Source organism: Choloepus didactylus, chromosome 21 (assembly GCF_015220235.1).
Source record: "Choloepus didactylus isolate mChoDid1 chromosome 21, mChoDid1.pri, whole genome shotgun sequence".
NCBI classification, from domain to species: domain Eukaryota; kingdom Metazoa; phylum Chordata; class Mammalia; order Pilosa; family Megalonychidae; genus Choloepus; species Choloepus didactylus.
Genome location: NC_051327.1, coordinates 16644254 through 16662393, shown reverse-complemented (window position 1 = coordinate 16662393; position 18140 = coordinate 16644254). Strand labels below are relative to the sequence as shown.

At 61.6% G+C, this 18140-nt stretch overlaps 1 protein-coding gene across 2 annotated transcripts; it reads right to left on the bottom strand.

Annotated features, from left to right (window-relative positions):
• Positions 1 to 647: 647 nt before the first annotated feature.
• On the bottom strand, positions 648 to 17214 carry STX1A (syntaxin 1A). 2 transcript variants are annotated; one of them, XR_005213612.1, is made up of 10 exons: positions 17149 to 17214; positions 9134 to 9211; positions 8750 to 8849; positions 6100 to 6174; positions 5366 to 5439; positions 5161 to 5269; positions 4972 to 5045; positions 4107 to 4244; positions 2310 to 2502; positions 648 to 2043 (listed from the first exon to the last, which is right to left on the bottom strand). XR_005213612.1 is itself a non-coding variant. In XM_037814641.1 (10 exons), exons 1-10 carry the CDS (start codon positions 17176 to 17178, stop codon positions 1966 to 1968), a joined length of 867 nt encoding a protein of 288 aa, XP_037670569.1. In that variant the 5' UTR covers positions 17179 to 17214; the 3' UTR covers positions 648 to 1965. The 2 variants fall into 2 exon arrangements, 1 of the variants encoding a protein (XP_037670569.1); XM_037814641.1 differs by having other exon boundaries at positions 2310 to 2420.
• Positions 17215 to 18140: the final 926 nt, after the last annotated feature.

The window sequence follows — 18140 nt, the reverse complement described above, 5'->3', positions numbered from 1 at the left end:
AAAGGATGGTCTGGATAAAGGGTGGTGGTGCCTGCCAGCCTGAGGGTTCTGCCGGCTGCACTTTCCACTGAGCTGCATTGATTGCTGTTGACCAGCTCAGCTCTTGACTGTCTCTGGCTCGGGGACCTGTCTCCTCTTCCTCTCTGCTGGTGGCCAGAAGGCCAGGTCTTGCACTGGGTGTGGGGGGCACTGTCTAGCAGGCTGCTCTGAGAGGGGGTCTTGTGGTCACCTATGACTTCTGGGGAAAGTGGTAGGAAGGGCTAGACCTGAGGGCACTGGACAGAACAGGCCTCAGCATTCGGGGGTGGGTAGAAGGGTGAGGCTCAGGGTGGGGTGGGACTTCAGGAGGGCACCCTGAGGTTAGAGAAAAGGCCTGTGAGATGGATGGGGACAGGGTTCAACTTCTCAGGTGTCAGGCCTGGGGCCTGCTCTCATAGAAGAGGCTGAAGTCAGCCACTAAATGGTACTTTGTTTACTGGTCAGGTCAGGCCTGTGGAAGCTGAAGGCCTTGTGGGGGGTGGGGGGAATTGAGGAAGGTGGAATCCTTTGCCTCTCAGTCCCTTCCCCTCGAGTGCCATGTACATTCCCGCCCTCTAAGTTCCAAGGCTGTGACACGGGGCAGTGAGAAATGTCGAGCAGAGGCCTGGTACAGATACAAATGTTTATTCTACATAAAAATTTCACAAAATGGGCAGCTGGTTGTACCAAGACCTTTGGTGAAGGGGTGGAAGAGAGGAAGGTCGCTGTTGAAGGCAACATGGCCAGTGGTCACGGTCACTGGGCAGGAGCAGAGCTGAAGGACAGTGGCAGACAGGGCCCCGTCCCCTGCTGCATGCACTCGCATGCACACCCTGCCTGTCCCGGAGGGAGAGGGGTCCTGGGGTGGGGACTGCTTCTGGCTTGAGAAAGCAGCCCTAGGATGGTAAGGAGGGTGGCAACTGCCCTGGCTGGCTGTGAATACTGTGTCCAAGACACCTGACACGCACATGGCACATCAATGGGACAGCGAGGGCAGGACGTGACTGCAGGCCTGAAGTGACATCTGACCTCCCAGAGCACAAGAGAGCAAGGACCACTGTCCCAAACATGCAACACACAATGGCTTGAGGGCTCAACTGAGGCCTGCCAGGGAGAGTGGCAGGGCAGAGGCCTGACTGGGGCCTCCTCTGCTTCCCCGACTCCAGAGGGTGGCCGGACACACACCGGCTGGCCTCTTCCAGAGGGTCACCCAGGGTCGGACCTAGCCCAAAGGGGTTGCTCCTGGGCTGCTGGAATGTGGGAAAGGAGGCTGAGGCCAGGGCTTTGGCCAAGGTGGCCAAAGACCTGTTGGGCTGTGCCCCTGGGTAGGGGAGGAGCCCCGACACAGCCAGAAGCCATGGCACCCTGAGCCTCTCTGGCAGTGACAGCTGTCCCTCAGGGCCACCCCTCCCCTAACCTGAAAAGCAGCACCATGTGGCCAGCTGGTCCCCACCCCTCAAGGGGTCACTTGGGGGCACAGCTGGAGGCCAGAAAACGGGGACAGGTCAGTTGGAGGTAAGATTGGGGTTGGGAGAGTGCCTCGATTCCAGTAGAGGGTGGCTCCCAGGCCCAGGTGGAGTGACTGAAGGCCAGGGAAGGGTCACATGTGCTCCCCTGGGCAGCCCTGCCCGGTAAGGCTGAGGCGGCCCGGGCTGGGTCTGTCCCTTGGTGACCCGTCCCTACCCCACCGGCTCTTTCTCAGCCTGGCTCCCCTCTGCCTCTGTACAGACACACACTGGGACAAAGATCATGCAGCTAGCCCGGCTCAGGGCAGGGCTGGGGTGGAGGCCCTGAGGCCACGAGGGAGCAGTGTGGGGACATGGGGGGAGCGCGGGAGGCTCTCTGAGCCAGAGCGGGGTGCAGAGGGCCACCCAGCCAGGCAGCAGCAGCAGCCCGGGAGCCCCCTGGGGTGGACCGTCCAGAGCGGAGCGGCAGGTGGGGCAGTTTCTATCCAAAGATGCCTCCGAAGGTAGAGGCGACGACGATGCCCAGAACCACGCAGCAGATGATGATCATGATCTTCTTCTATGGGGGGCGGGGCGAGAAAAGGAGGGCACCTCAGACCAGGCAGGGTGGGCTGGCTGCAGGGGCTATAATGAGGGCTGATGGCTGGTCCCACGGGGGGCTCTAACTGGGGCAGAGGTGACATCCTCCTACAGTCTGCAGGGAGGGGCTTGGGGTCAGAGCTTGGAGGGGCGATCTCTAGGCAGAAGGCCTGGGGAGTGGGGCTGGTCTAGGGGAGTCCAGCGGGTGCTGGTGATGCAGGCTCAGGCAGAGTTGGGGTTACTGACCCTGCGGGCCTTGCTCTGGTACTTGACAGCCTTCTTGGTGTCGGATACAGCCCTCTCCACGTAGTCCACGGCGTGCTCCACGTTGTACTCAATCCTGTCAATCATCTCCCCCTGCAGGGCCGCGGAGCATTGAGCTCCAGAGGGCCCCCTCCTCAGGCTCTGGAGGGGGCTCAGGGCAGGCCTTCGGGAGGCCCTGCAGTCAGAGAGAGAAGGGGGTGGCAGTGAGGTGAACGAGGAACTCACCTGTGCCCAGGTCAGGCCCCTGGGCAGGGCACGGAGAGCAGAGCAGCCGTTCCGGGGGTGGAAGTGGTCATGTGGTCTCAGCCAAGGGGTGGGGACCATGCAGAGAACTCTCAGCTGGGGCCTGGGCCTGCTGGCCTGGGGGTGGGCAGAGGACAGTGCAGGCAGGAGGGGCAGGGGCAGGAACACGTGCGCTGGTGTCTGTGCCTGGCCACAGCTCACAAGGTGACCTGGGTGCCGATGTGAGTCCCCCCAACCCTTCCGGGTGTGACTATCCTGTCCAGCTCTGTCTCTCTGTGGCCTTCAATCTCTAAGAGCCCTGGCTCCTTCTGCCCTTCATCCCCACTGCCCAGCTCAGGGCTGGCCAGGCCATCCCCACAGCCCTCCTGGCCTCTGCTGTCCCCAGAGGCCAATCTGACCGACACTGCCCTGACACGATTCCCCACAACGCCACGTGGACAACTGTGCTCTAAGTGCACTGCCGCCTGCTGGCCGCCTCGTCCCCATGGGGCCTCCTCGTGGCCTCTCTGCTTCCAGAACTCAGGTCATGTCACTGCCCCACTTCAAACCCTTCTATCTAGACGAGTCTAGATGCCCACCACGGCCTGCCAAGGCCCTACATGGTCTCTACTCCATCCACCTTGTCTCTAACGTCATCTCACTTCTGACCCCTCGCTGTGCTCTGGCCCCACGGACCTCCTTTCTGTTCCTCCAATGAGTCATGCTCAGGACTCTGGCACTCGCTCATCCCTCTGCCTGGGGCCAGCTCTTCACTCGCCCCCTAGGAGGTCTTCATAGCTGCCTCCTTTTCCCCATTCTGGCATCAGCTCAACTGTCCCGTCCTCAGAGAGGCCACCCCAGCCCAAGTGGCTGCCCCAGTCCAAGACCAAACATGGTCCTCAGGCCAGCAGCATCGGCACCGCCCCCAAGCTGGTCGGAGGTGCAGACCCACGGGCCCATCCTGATGCACTGACCCCTGGGAACAGGGGCCCGGAGTTGAAACAGACCCTCCAGATGATGCTTGAGCACACTGGAGTTTGGGAGCCACTGCTCTGCCCCACTGCCTCCTCCTAACATCTTCTGAGCACCCAGCACAACTGGAGAATATTCCATTTGTTTTTTACTTGGCTGTCCTTTTCCCCAATACACAACAGCTCCAGGATGCAGGGCCTTTCATCTGTCCTGGCCACTGCTATGCCTCCAGCCCGTAGGAAAGCTTGTGGTCCACAGTGGGCATTTAATACCCGGTGGCAGATAAGATGGGCAGGGCTGGGCCTTGGTGGGTAAGGCCATGCAGGGCCTGGGGTCCTGGAGGGCCAAGGAGAGCCATGCAATGCCCAGAGCCCGGTGACAGAGCCATGCAGAGGAGGGTCCTTCAGGTGGGTGGGGCCAAGCAGTGGGCAGGGCCCTGGAGGCACTTTCTTTAAACAAGCAGGTGTTAGTTACCTGAGGACTTGGTCCCTCCCGGCAGGAGCAGCATGTTGGGCAGAAAGGGCAGGGGTTATTGCAGCCCTGGGTGCTGCTGGGGGAGAAGGGTGGTGGGGACCTGGCACGCACCTGGCTCTCCACGAGCATGGCCATGTCCATGAACATGTCATGCAGCTCGCGGATACTGTTCTCCAGCTTGATGATCTCGCTGTGCCGTGTCTCAATCTCGCTCAGCGCCTGCTTCGAGATGCTGGAGTCCATGATGATCTACGGGGCATGGGCAGTGGGCTGGGACGGAGGGGCCTGAGCAGAATTGTTCTGGAAGCAGGGCCTGAGCTTCCTCCCCTGCTGCTTGGCTCCCCCTTTACTACTTGTGTTGGCTAATTTCTCTGAGACCTGATTTCCTAACCTGTAACGTGAGCTAATACTTCCCACCCTAGCTTGGCTAATTGTGTGGTCCCTGGTAGCTTTTATTCCCAGTGTTTTACAGAGCCCGTGTTGGGGACCCAGACCTCAGCCAGACCTTGACTGGAAGCGTCAGCTTTGTTTTTCTTCTCCCTCGTTCTGTTCTTGCTCCCAAGCTAAACAGAACTGCCCCTCCCCCTCTCCTCCTGGACCCCACACCCCAAGCCTACCTTCTGCTCCTGTGCGCCACCTCTTTCAGGAAGCCCCCCTGCACTGCGGCAGAGAGTGGAGCTTCGCTTGAATGTACAGACCACAGAGGACATGGTGTCCTCCAGGAGGGGACAAAGGTCCAGAGGAAGGTGGGAGATGGGAACCGGCAGCAAGGACGTGGTCCGCCATTGGCACGAGCATCTATGTGACCTCAGCCTGGGCCCGTCTTCCCTCTGGCCTCTACCTTCTCCTCTGGACGATGCCGGCACAAACCCACCTCACAAAGCAGCTAAATGTTGCCCAGCCCCATGGTAGGGGGTCATGGGGTGGGGGTCACGGTAGGAGGGGCCGTGGTAGATTGGGCGGGGCCCACACTCACCCCCGAGGCAAATATGGCCGGGTTCCCGCTCTCCAGCATGTCCTCCAGTTCCTCGCTGGTCGTGGTCCTGCCCGCTGCGAGCAGGGGTTACACTCAGCCGCCCCCTCCCGGCAGCGCAGCCGCAGTCCTGAGCCCCGCCCCTCCGCCGGGGCCCCGCCCCTCCGCCGGGGCCCCGCCCCCTCAGCCTACTGATCTCCAGCTGCCTTTGGATGCGGCCCTTGCAGCGCTCGCGGTAGTCAGATTGCGTCGCGTTGTACTCAGACATGACCTCCACAAACTTCCGGGACAGCGTGGAGTGCTGGGGGTCCGGGGGGGGGTGCGGAGGTCAGGCCCCGGCCCTGGAGGCCCAAAGCCTCGGGTGCCCGGTCCCCGCCCCAGAAGCTCCAGGTCGCACCTGAGTCTTCCTGATCCTCAGGTCTGCTGAGGAGCGGTTCAGGCCCTCCTCCTGCTCGATGCTCTGCTCCATGCCTGGGGGTACAGGGGGCTGCCATGCTAACCCGCCTCCACTCACCCCTACCCCCCAACCACAGCCAGGCCCTGGCTTGGAATCAGGGCACAGACCCAGGACTCGGGGCCCACAGCTTCCCCAAGGGAGCTTGCACGCCGAGTGCGAGTGGCAGGGTCCCGTGGGAAGCAAAGGAAGGGGCCCTTCCGGCTGGGGCTGTGTGTGCAGGCGTGTGCCCTGTGCCCTCTGCAGACCCGTTGAGAGGCCCTGGCTGGCACCCACTGTGCTTGGCCTGGTGGCTCAGGCCTGCCATCTCTGTCCTTTCTGCTCTAGAAGGCTGTGCACCAAGGGACCAGGCCAGCGCGGGGCATTCTGAGGGGATTCTTTGTGGGACTGGCCAATTCTTTATCCCTCTTTAGCAGAAATTCACCACAAACAGTGCCCAAGGTGGGGCACTCCCTCGACAAAACCTCGGGCATCTGTGTCCCCAGGCCCAGCCCCGAGCCTGGCACAAACAGGCCTTGCCAAATGGCAGCTGTTGCATGACTGGGAGCATACCACCCTCAAAGGCAAGCCAGACCCAGTCCCTGCCCGGGTTAGTGAAACCCCAGGGCCTACTCAGAGGGAAGCAGGCCTGCAGCACGCCCACCCCCCACCCCGACAAGGCCCGAGCCCCAACTCACTCTTTAACTTGGAACGGACTTTGTTGGCTGTCTTCTTTATGTCGGCCATTAGCTCCTCCAGCTCCTCCTTCGTCTCTGGGGAGGCAGAACACTCTGGGTTCCCCATCGCCTGATGTCTGGCTCAGCCTCCCACACGGCGGCCTTAGGGCTGGACACTGGGTACACCCCGGGGTCCCGGCTACGGCTCCGTCTGCCCCTCCAATCCCGGGCCAGGGCCACAGCAGCTGCGGCCTCTCGCTTCTCATGCTGCCTTCCAAGAAGCCTGCCTTCCTCCCTCACTCCCTACAGATAACAGATGGGTCTAAATTTAAGGCAGAAATCATTGTGGAGCAGCTGGTGATGGAGGGGTTGGCACCGGGGAACGTTTACTTGATACTTAACCAAGTTAAGGTGGGGGATGCATTACCTGGTGGCTGTCGGGGAAAGCACCCAGCCTGTGGACAGATGGGGGCCCCGGAGCCAGGGCCTTCCCCCTGGAGGTGCAGCCCTAAGCACCTTGGGTGGGCCGAGCCTGTGCTACTCACAAAGCACCCCCTCCCCAGCTGCCGAGCTCAGGGGAGGCGACTGCTGGAGGCAGTGGGTGGCTGGGGTGGGGGGCACGTGGCCTGTGAGACCTGAAGGAGGAGTTCCAAGAGGTGGGGTCCTGGGCCCAGTCAGCCCTGGAAGGGGTGGGTACCCAGGGCCAAGGGAGGTGCCAGAGCGATTTGGGTCCTTGGTGCTGCTGAGACCATCTCCCCAAAGCTGGCAGAGGCCAGGGGGGTATCCAGCTTGCCCCTACCCCTGGGAGGGGTGGCCCAGCCAGGGGCTGGCAAAGTGGAGCACCCGCTAAGCAGAGCAGTGGGCAGCCCCCCAGGACTCCCACCCCCTGGAGAAAGCAGGACGCAGCTCCTGGCTGTAACCATCCCCACTGCACCCCCTGCTTGCCTCTGGGGCTCTAGAGGGTTGGGGAGGTGGCGTGACAGTGGGGTCTTCTATCAGGAAGGCCGTACATGGGGCCACTTCCCAAGCAGAACATGTGAGTGGGGTGGATTGGGGGGCTCTGAGGCGCGGAGGAGGGTGCCTCATTCGTAAGAACAAAGGAAAACTCGGTTACCAGCTGCTCCCAACGTCTCAGCCTCTTTTGCTCAGACCCAAAATAGCCCGGGCCGGATGGCAGACCCCAGAGGAGGCGCAGCAAGCTTTGGCCCAGGAAAGCCCCCCACTCACTGCTCTCCTTCTTGTGACTCCCCATTAACTCTGCTCCACCTCTGCCCTAGAACCCCCCCACCCATGACAGTGACCTTCAGCTGCTCCCTCGCCCCCTGCCTGCCCCACCTTTCCGCAGGTGAGAGGACCAGCTCCCCACCTGTTCCCTCCCTCCAATTGGCCACCTCCTGACTCCCACCAGGAGCAAGCCACATGGGACACACAGTGACCTAGACATGCTGGGCTCCTTCCCTTTTTGCCAACCCGGCCAGGGACAGTCTCCCTGGCTCCCCCCGGACTCAGCTGCCCGCAGGAGCCTGCACTGGGCTCGGCTGGGGTCAACAATGGCCTCGGGTTCAAGCACACTTAGGAGCTGTGCAAAGATTTACTCTGGGTTCTTGAGGACACCAGCACTCCTGGGGGAGGTGGGTCATGGACAGGGAGGCAGGGCTGGAGATGAGGATAAAGTCAAACCCTGGGCACTGGGAGGGGCTGGCTGGGTCCCAGGCCTTTGCCCTTGAATGGCTGGGCAGCAGCCGGCCTGGGGCCCTCCCCTGTACTTTCCCCACTCCGCTCAGCAGGCCGGCGCCTTCCAGGTGAGCTGGAGAAGTGCGAGGCGGTGAGCAACAGGCCGTGAGGAACACCGTGCATGGCCGGCAGGTGCGTGGGCCCCGTGAGTCTGGCCGGCCTGCCTGGGCCCCAGGCCCCTGCCACTGCCTCCCTGGGACCAAAGGCGAGGCCCCTGCCAGGGGTGGCTCTCGGCCCCACACGCGGAAGGCTCGTGGATGCCACAACAGGAGCTGTGACGGCCAGATCGGGGGCCGTGTCCAGGGACTGTGACACCCAGCACCACGTACTCCCTGTGTGAGGGACAGCGGGCTTCCTGGAGCCCGGACAGGGCCCGGCTCCGGGGTACCAAGGTGGCTGGGTGCCAGGGCTGCTGGTTCTTTCCGGAAGCTCTGCCTGCTTGGCCGGCTTGCCCTCCCACAGCGCTGCCGCCTCAGAGCTGCCATCTGCTCCCCGGGGAGGTGAGGGAGAGGGAGGGGCTGAGCCCAGAGGCTGCTGATTGATCAGAGACAGCTCCCTCCTCCCCCCCTCCCTCCCAGACTCCCAGGACTCCAGCCTGCCCGGTTGCCTTAGACAACAGCCAGCTCACCGGGGGAGGCTGGCGATGGTCACCAACCTGCCCAGGCCCGAGGAGGGTCTCCCCTCCCACTCCCCAAGGGTCTGCATGGCCTGGGTGCAGCCGGTGGGCCTGGGTGCTGGGCCCTGGCTCCAGGCCTGGTTTGGTTTTCTTTCCTGAGGCTTCCCATGGAGCCCCCTCCCAACCTGGCCAGGCCCAGGCACCCCTCAGCCTACCAGCAACAGGGGTTCCAGGAGCCCACTTGGCAGTAGCCCCCTTCCTGGAGGCTGAGTCCTGGAATCCCACACACGTACTCACACACACACTCACACTCACACTCACTCTCATCGGGGTTGGGGGAGGCCAGGATGGCGCTATGCTTCCGCTTCACCTCCTCCACGTTCTCTGAGATCTTGTCAATGAAGCCGCGGATCTCCTCCACCTGTGAACCCAGGCGGTCAGGGAGGTGCTCCCTGGGCCCCGGGCAGGCCCCGAGTAGGGCTGGCAGCCAGGGCTCCAGGAAAGGCCGGCCAGGCTTCCGGTGGACGGAGGAGGTGGGGGGGCAGGGGTGGAGCATTCCGGTCCCGAGCCCTGGCTCTCCTCTGAGCTTCAACCCATTCACCCACCGGTACCCCTGGGCTGTGCGAGCACCCCGGGCTTGGCTCACAGGTGAGGGCCACCCAGGGTCTCCAGGGGACGGGAGGGATGGGACATGCTGCCTCCCACCTGTTCGAAGAACTCATCCATGAAGTGGTCTCGGTCCATGGGGACAGTGACATCGTCGTCATCGTCGCTGTCCTTGGCCTACACGGGCATGCACATACCTGAGTGGACCTGTGGCAGGACCTCTAGGTCCCGCCGGACCTGGGACCCCAAACTGCACAGCACATGGGCCGGGGCACGCGGTGTCTGTCTATACACAGGTGCCGGCCGGACACAGCTGCAAGGCCCTCCCCAGCCTCCTCCCCCTGGGGTCTTCCCAGCAGGGTCCAGAACAGGCCGGCCCTGCCCTCGGCTCCCACGTGGAGCCCCAGGGAGACCGGGAGGGTCCTTGGGGACCCCGCAGGAGGTGACAGGCCTTGCCTGTGGGGTTGGTGTTGGGGCCAAGTCTCCGCCTCCAGGCCTGGGACTCCTCCCCTGCCTGGCTGCCCTGTCCTCCCAGCACATCTCACCCCTGCGCACAGCCGGGAGGCCCCGCCACGGCCGGCAAGCAAACCTCAGGGCCTGGGTCCCCTGGCCAGTGCTCCTGAGCCTGCGGCCAGCCCAAGGGGCGAGGGTGTCCCCCCAGCCCCGAGAACTGCTGCCGGAAGCCAATGTTCTCTGCGTTCATGGACAAAATCTACCTGATGGTTTTAATTAAAATGGAGCCCCAAGATCGAGAACAACTTCTTGACCAAAAGGGGGATGCAAAACGAAACAAAATAAAGCTTCAGTGGCTGAGTTTCCACATGGAAACTCTGGTGGGCATTCTTACATACCATATAGATAACCCTTTTCAGGTTTTAATGCACTGGAATAGTTAGAAGTAAATACCTGAAACTATCAAACTGCAACCCAGTAGCCTTGACTCTTGAAGATGACTGTATAACAATGTAGCTTACAAGGGGTGACGGTGTGATTGTGAAAGCCTTGTGGCTCACACCACCTTTACCCAGTGTATGGATGGATGAGTAGAGAAATGGGGATAAAAACTAAATGAAAAATAGGGTGGGATGGGGGGATAATTTGGGTGTTTGGGTGTTCTTTTTTACTTTTATTTTTTATTCTTATTTTTACTTTCTCTGGTATAAAGAAAATGTTCAAAAAATAGACTGGGGTGATGAATGCGCAACTGTATGATGGTACTGTGAATGGTTAATTGTACACCACAGATGACTGTATGATATGTGAATATATTTCAATAAAACTTAATTAAAAAAAAAAAAAAAAGATGGAGCCCCGAGCTCCCAAGCTCCCTTTCTAGGAGGGCCTTGTAGGGGCGGCCTGCCCTCTGGGGCACAGACACGCAGAGTCTCCACAGCCTCCCCAGACAGGCCTGGCGGAGAGCGCCTGTGTGGAGCGCTGCTGGCTGCCGGCTTTGCCCACCCCGCCCCCTGGGCAGTGGAAGCCGACCCTCTCTCCCTGCAGGCCCGGAGCACGACTGGCCTCTCGGGCCTGCTTTAGGCCTGAGCCACGGCTGCAGGCCTCCCCCCAACCTGGCCCAGGAGCAGCTGCCCAAAGGCCCCCCCCAGCCACGGGGCAGGGGGTAGTCACACCTCCCACCTCCCAGCATGCTGCTTGTGGGCGGGACTGTCCACCCCACACCCCTTGGATCTCCCAGGGTCAGTCCACCCCGCCAGAAGGGCCCAGGGTACCCAGCTGGGAAGGCAGGGCCAGGTCACCCCTCCTTTCTCAGTGCCCCAAGGGGAGGGCCAGTGCCTGGCTCAGCTCTGGCACCCACCTCGGTGCTCTCCCCTGGCAGGGCCCCTCCAGCTGGGTCTCTGTTTGCTCTTCTGTGAAATGGGCACAGGGAGGGGGTCTGAGAAAGGATGTGACAGCACAGCACATTCTGTAAAGGGCATGTGGGACCTCGGGGGCCCAGGACCCCCCAGAGCGGGGATCAGGACAAAGGAGTGGGTTGGGAGCTATACGGAGGCGGCTCAGGAGGGGCCACCTCTCATCAAGAGATCACACCTCCTCCCCCAGCAGCTAAAATAAACCCTGGCTCCCACTCCCACTCCCCACGAGCACATGTGGCTGCCACCAGGTGGCCGCCTGTCCCCCCAGCCCACCGGTAGACGCAGACTCGAGGAGCCATGTCCACACCACATCCAGGCTGGGCCCAGGAGCTGGTCAGAGGAGGGCCCCCTAGGGAAACTGAGGCACCAAGGGCTCCCGCCTTTCGACGCCCTGCCTGTCCTGTGGTGGTGCCCCAGAGGGCAGGGGTGGGCAGGATGGGATGGAAGGAGAAAAAGTACTGGTCAGCGAGAACCAACATAAACACATGGGAGTTACTAGAAACGAGAGTGAGTGCCAGCCTGGCGGAGGGGGCACCTGGGCTGGGGACACCAGGTGGGGTCCACCCTGGAGGTGACATTCAGAAAGGTCACCCTGGTCACAGCACTGGTCAAACCAGCCATGGCAAAACCTTGGGGGACACTCCAAGGGGACCCTTCCCCCTTCATCCTAGCCCCCTCCTCACCAAGTCTGGTGACTTCTTCCTCCCCAGGACCTCTTGCTCCCACCCCTCCACTTTGTCCCACTGGCCCAACCTGACATCCACCCCACCCCACCCAAAACCATCTCCCTTCTCTCCCTGCCCCTACAGTCCGCCCACGGCTTCCTGCTTTCTCTGCACATTCCCTCTGCCTGGAACGCTGATTCCCTGAGGCTGACATTCCCCTCATCCTGAGATGCCACCTCCTTCTGGAAGCCTTCTCCAACCCCTCCACGCCCCTCACCAGTATCTCGCTCCTCCAGTTCCTCATACACCGTTCACATCCCTGCTGGAGCTGCAGTCACTGACCCTCAGGACCTAAGGGACCTGAAAAGTCACCTTGGCTTCAGCTTCCAGCCTGAACTTGCATGCCACCTGTGATGAGAAGCTCACTAGCTCTCCCAGGCAGCTTTGCCCATCTCGAGGTGCCCAACTATTGGGAAACCCTTCCCTTTCCTGTGGCTTGGCCTCGGGCCTTAAGTAAACTGTTGGTGCCCTCTCTGGCCCTGCCAGAGATCTAAAGGCAGCAGCCACATCCTCCCTGGGTTTCTGTTTTCAAGTTGAGCATTCCCACTCCTTTGGTTCCTTCCTAGGGGCCCTAAACTGCAGTCCCTGCACCAGTCTGGTTCCACTGGGTATCTGTCTTTTCCTGCGGAACAACATACAAAACAGAATCTGCTACTGATGTGCCAAGGGCTGACCCATCCCCTCCCTCTTTCTACAAGGTCTACTTCTGTTAACGCAGCCAGAGATCACATGAAGTGCTTCCCGCTGAGGAAAGCCCCAAGCCCTTCCCCGCTGCTGTCTCAAGTGAAGAAATTTATCCTGCTTCATTTCTTCATTTGTTTCATCCTTGTTCTGGCGTGTAAGAATCTGATGGCTCCTGACTCTGGCGCCCCTGCAACCTCAACCACATCCAAGCCAGAGCCCATGGCTCCTTCCTAGCGGCGTTCTCCAGAATAACTCAGACCCATGATCAGCTCTCACTGGACACTGAATAAGTTACAAGGATGTAGGATGTCAGTCTCGACCACCTCCCTGTTCCCCAAACCCTGATACATTCCTGACCAAAAAGGAACCAGGTTGTAGCTAGACTGGCATGGCATCTTCCTAGTGGCCAGGGCTGGCCAGGGGGCCATCAGACTCTGAGAGGACACAACTCTTTCCTCCTAGCTGCCAGGCACAAAGTGGACACCCAGGTAACTGTTTTGAGATTAAGGCTCAGGCCCCTTGGGAATCTACCACCCCTCTCTGAGTGACAATCATAGCTCTGGAAAGAGGGACTTGGGAGGCTTTGGCATGGAGTGGCAGCCAGAGCCGTGAGGCAGTTAGCAGCTCACGGGTCCAAACATCTGCACTGACGTGCCCAGGCGTCATGTGGGGGAGCTCGCCCGCATCCAGCCCACACCAGGCTCCACCTTTCCCCTGCGTTCCCGACTCGGGACCCCCTTGTTCTTCGGGGCCTCCCAACTAGAATGTGGTGGCTCCCACACTTCCTTCCCCTCTCAGATCCAACTGCTAGTCAATTTGTCTTGGTTTTGTTCCTGATTTAGTGGTCCTGCACCAGAATCCCTCAGAGGGATTTTTTAAAATAGCTTGTAAGATTCCAGCCCAGATGGACTGAATCAGAATTTATGCGGGTGAGGCCAGTGAGGCGGAAAAGTGCCCCCAGGCTGAGAACCACAGGTCAGGTGTCACCCCTCTCCGAGCACTTGTCTCAGCTCCCACCTCATCACCTCCAGCTTCCGGGCAGTCAGGAAAGAAAGGCGGGAGGGCGGGAAGCTGTGCTGCTCCCGCCATGGAGCCCCTTCAGGAAAAGAAGACCCTGCTGGAGCCTCGGTGGGCAGGGGGGCCCCCAGCTTTCCCTGGTGGAGGCGTAGCAGCCCTTGGGGTCTCTCCTGGCAAGGACTCTGGGATTCTAGGACACCCTCCAAGAGGCTGGGGGGCCAGGCCGGCTCCAGGCCTGTCCCGGGTGACAGCACCAGGCCAGCCAGCAGGGTTGATTCATCACTGAAGCCGAGGTTGTCTGCCTTGAGGGTTCTTTTTCTCCCTTCCTTCTTTTTAATTACTAATGAAAGTCACCGTCTCCAGTGCCCAGAGGCCCAGAGCTGAGTTGGAGGTGTCTGAGAGGCCAAGCCGGGTCTCCAAGAAAGGGGGCCCTGCGGTGTGAGCCCGTCATCCTCTCCTCGCCTCCTCACCGGTGTCTGCTGTGACCCAGGCCGGGGCTGCCCCTTAGCAGGGCCCCAGAGCAGCTGGGGGAGGCAGCTCAGGCCCCGAGAGGGGCTGGCCTCTGCCAGCTGGTGCGGCGACACTGAGTAAACCCCAGGCCCTTTCTGGACCTCGGTTTTCCAGACGGGCCCTGAAGGCCCTTCCATCCGCACCCAAGACAGAAAAGTACCCAAAACCATCCTTTACTGTGGAAGGGAGGGAAACAGTGACTGGACATGTGCTACCTGGGCCTGCCATTTTTACATCCTCATTTATGCCACTCTTCAAGCCCTCATTTTACAGATGAGAAAACGGGCTGAGAGAAGTTAAGGAATGAGCCCACCTGGCCTTGTCCCCCAACCCCCAGTCTCCAACCAGCAGCCAGAGAGAAAAGGGGGAGTGGTGGGCAAAGGCGGGGAGGATGGGCATTGGGCTTCCCCATCCAGGCTGGCCCTGGCTGCTGCCCCACTCTAGACCTCGGGGCCCCCAACAGGCCAGGGGTTGCCCCCTGCTCCCCGCTTCATAATCTCACTTCGTTGGGCATTTCAGCCCCTCTGGCTTTTCTCACGCTGGGCCCTCCCTTGGGTCACCCTGCCTCCTCCTGTGCAAACACAACTCCTCCTTATGGGCTATCCTAAGTCTTCTTCTTTCAGGAAGTCTTCCAGAGTTGGGCTTCTTCTGCCTTTCCCCTGAGCCCCTTCAGTAGGACCCATGGGGAGATAAACACCATCACAGGGAGGAGTGGCTCAGCTCCAGGCAGGGCCCAGAAGGACAACCAGAAAGGGCTCTGAGTTGGGAGGACACAGCTGCATGACACCCTGCCCCAAATGTCTTTCCCCAGGTGGACTAGACCTGTTTCTGTCCCTTTTGGGCCTCGGTTTTCTACCTGCTCCCCGAAGGGCTGCCCTTGCTGATCTCTGAGGGCCTGTCTATAGTGTTGAGGCCCCCCCAAGCTGGCCTCCTGGGGCCCTGCCGATCCCCTGCACCCCTGTACGCTCCATCTGCAGAACAGGAAACAACAGCTCCAGGAGAGGTGGGGGCTGGAGGAGGCTGGAGGGCCGGGCCTGGCCTGCAAAGCGCAGAGGAAACATGCCAGCTCCTTCCCCAAGTGTGACTTTTATAAATAAGCTCCCTTCGCCTTCCTTCCAAATGTGATGGCGTTGGGTGGGGGAGGAGGAGAAAGAAGAAGGAGGTGGGGGTGTGCAGCCACCACCCTGATCACTACTTCTATCTAGCATGGCCTTTTGATTCTTGGGGATTCTGGACTGAACGTTCTGACTCCTGGGGTTCAAGGTCTCCCCCAAATGCAGAGTCAGAGTCAGGAGACCTGTGACCACCCTCCTCGCCCTGAGATGCAGGGTTCCAGGTTTTCTGGTCTCCACTTCATAGATGGGAACCTGAGGCCCAGAATGGAGCTGCCCCACCCCATCACCACCCTGACTGACCCCCCACACACCCACCCAGTGCAGGCTCCTCCCAGCTGACCCTCCAGGCTGCTAGAAAACCCCAATGGGACCACCCAACAGGGAGTATGGGCTCCAAACGCCCCGGGATGGAGGTGTGGAGGTGACCAGAGAGGAAGCCTCAGAGGATTCACAGAGAAGCCAGGCCTTGTGGTCTGGAGGAGCACCCAGGCTAGAGGGGGTGAGTGTGTGTGAGTGTGATGGGTGATGGTGGCCGAAGGTGGGCCCGAGACACACACGAGTCAGAAGACCTGGGTTCAAGCCCCTTGCAACCGGAGTTCTTTTGGGGCTCCTGTCCAAGCCTAAGACTGGCCCTCTTCAAGGACTCAGCAAAGCTCTTCTCTACCATCCATCTTCATGTACCAGGCAAGCCTCTTTTCCTCTAGGCATCCGTTTCCCCCGCTGGAGAGAGCATGAGGCCAGCCAGAGGCCCTGGCCAGACGTGAGGGATGCCTGGGTTCCCCGGCCACCTGCTTCCCGTCTATACCCTCATCTGACCCGCCAGGCACCCAAACAGCAGCGCATCCACCACCCAGCCACTCCGCACCCAGCCAGCATTCTTTCTGACTCTCCGGAGCACAGGGAACTTGAGGGCAACCACAAGGGCTGGCGGGGGAAGCGTTAAGAGACCATCTTCTTCCTTTGAAACCTCATGAGGTTTCCCCAGAAACCTCCAGGGTCTGGGCGGGGAGCCAGGAATAACCAGGTGGGGCTCAGGAAACACGACAGAATAATGGGGAGACTCAGGCACAAACTCAAGGAGTCTCTGGGCAGAGGGGACAAGTCATGGGGTCAAAAGCCCAAAGGACACTTGAAACTTCCCATGAGGGGTCCTAGGACTCTGGCTCCAAGTTGGGCAGTGGGGTGGGGCCTGGGGTACCCTCAGAGACTGTGGGCGCGGCTGCCGGGGGCAGGCAGCCAGGACTGGGGTGAGACCCCACCTGGTCTACAGCTCTGATTTCACACCCACCCCCCTCACCGCACAGGTGGGCTGCATTTCCGTTCCTGTCCCGCGCCCCCACACAAGTCTCGGCATCCCTAAGGACAGATATGTCAACTGGTAAATGGCACAGGCCAGAGGAGGAGCCCCGGGGATGACAGGACGAGTCAGGGGGAAGAGGGTGGGGGCGGGGGTCTCTGACGCCAAACCGTTGTGCATCTTCCTATCCCCCTCAAAACCCCGCCCCAGGAGCCACACCCCAGGGTCCTCCGACACAGGTGGAAAAATACATTCAGGTTGGAACCAGACCAGTGAACCCCGGAAGGACCTGGAAACGCCGGCCAGGGCTGCCGGGAAACGCGGCCGGGGCGGGCAGGGGACCGGCGAGGGCGCGGGGAGCCACAGGTGATGGCAGCCACAGGTGATGGGGGGCGGGAGGGCGCCCCGCGAGCCAGCGCGCGTCGAAGGAGCCCGCCCCCACCCGACGGCCCCGTTCCCGCAGCGCGTCCCGCCGCGGGACTCTGGGCAGGGGGCGCCCCCGGCTCGCTCCCACCGCGGCGCCGCCGTCGGTCTGCAGCAACGGGGGCAGGGCGCGGACAGGGATGAGGGACGGTGGGGGGATGGAGACGGGACGGGTTCCGCCGGCTCCGGTCCCGCCACCGAGACCCGATAATAGCCCTCCGACTCCCCCAAATCAAGGGGGCGCCGAAAAGTTTATCCTGGACGCCGGGCTCTGGCCGCCAGTTCACCGGCCAACGGGGCCGAGCTCCCACGAGCACGAGCGGGTCCCAGAGGCGGGTCCCAGACAGGGGTCGGGGTCCCCGGCTCCGCACCGCTCCCTGCCGCCGGGCCGGGGCCGCCAGAGCCGGGCCGGGGAGGAGCCCGGGGCGCTGGGCGCCGGCGGCGAGCGGCCGCGCACCGGGGCCGGACTCACCGTGCGGAGCTCCTGGGTTCGGTCCTTCATGCTCCCGGGAGTGGCGGCCGCGGCGCCGGCTGCAGCCCAATGAGCCCCGCATGCGCGGCGGCCGCCCCGCGGCTGCGCAGCGCCAGCCCCGGCCCCGCCCCGGCCCCCCGGGACCCCGGCCCAGCCCCCAGCCCGGCCCCGCCCAGCGCCGGCCTCGCGCCTCCGCCCGGGGATCCGGCTCCCCGCTCCAGCCGGGGCACCGGGTCGAAGCCGATCCCTGCCTGGGACCGGGCCCCGGAGCCCTGGCTTTCTCCTCTGCCCGCCTCCCGCCTCAGCCCCCGAGCATCCCTCTTTCTGGACCCCGGGTCACATCCCCGGGAATTTGCTGGAGGTTGACGCTCCCCCAACCCCTGTCCTTGACTTTATTGCCTCTGGATGTGCAACACCTAGTGCTCTCTCCCCCGGAGAATTCCATTCTCTGAGCCCCTGCCCTCCCACATTTCCCCATCTTCTCACCCAGACTTAAGCTCTGTCCCCTTCTTGCCCCAGGATTTCTCAGGGCAGGGATCTGATGCTGGGTGACAGTCCTTTCCTTTGAATTCCACTCCCAGCAGGTTGCAGAAAGCCCTCTAGCTTTGGGGAAGTGAGATCCAAGGTGCAGGCCCCTCTCCTTCCCCTTTCCCTACATCCTCAACCCTGAGCCCAGCCCCAGGCCTGTCCCATTTCCTATCTAGAAGCCGGGGGCAGCTAAACTGTCCCCAGTCTTGGGCCCAGCTCCTTCTGGCACTAACAAGGGGTCTTGGTGGTACTTGCAAGGAGGTGCATGTCAGGGGGTGGGGGTGGGGCTAGTTCGTAGCAGAAGCTCTCTTTCAGGTCCCTACCAGCATCTTGTTGAGACAACAGCCACACAGCTCCCCTGCCTCCCCCCACCAACCCCAGCTCCTCCCTCTTTGCCCTGGCCCGGACCCTCTTGACCTTAAGCCAAGGCCTCCTCCTTCCCTTCCCCAGGCTGCCAAGGTGTT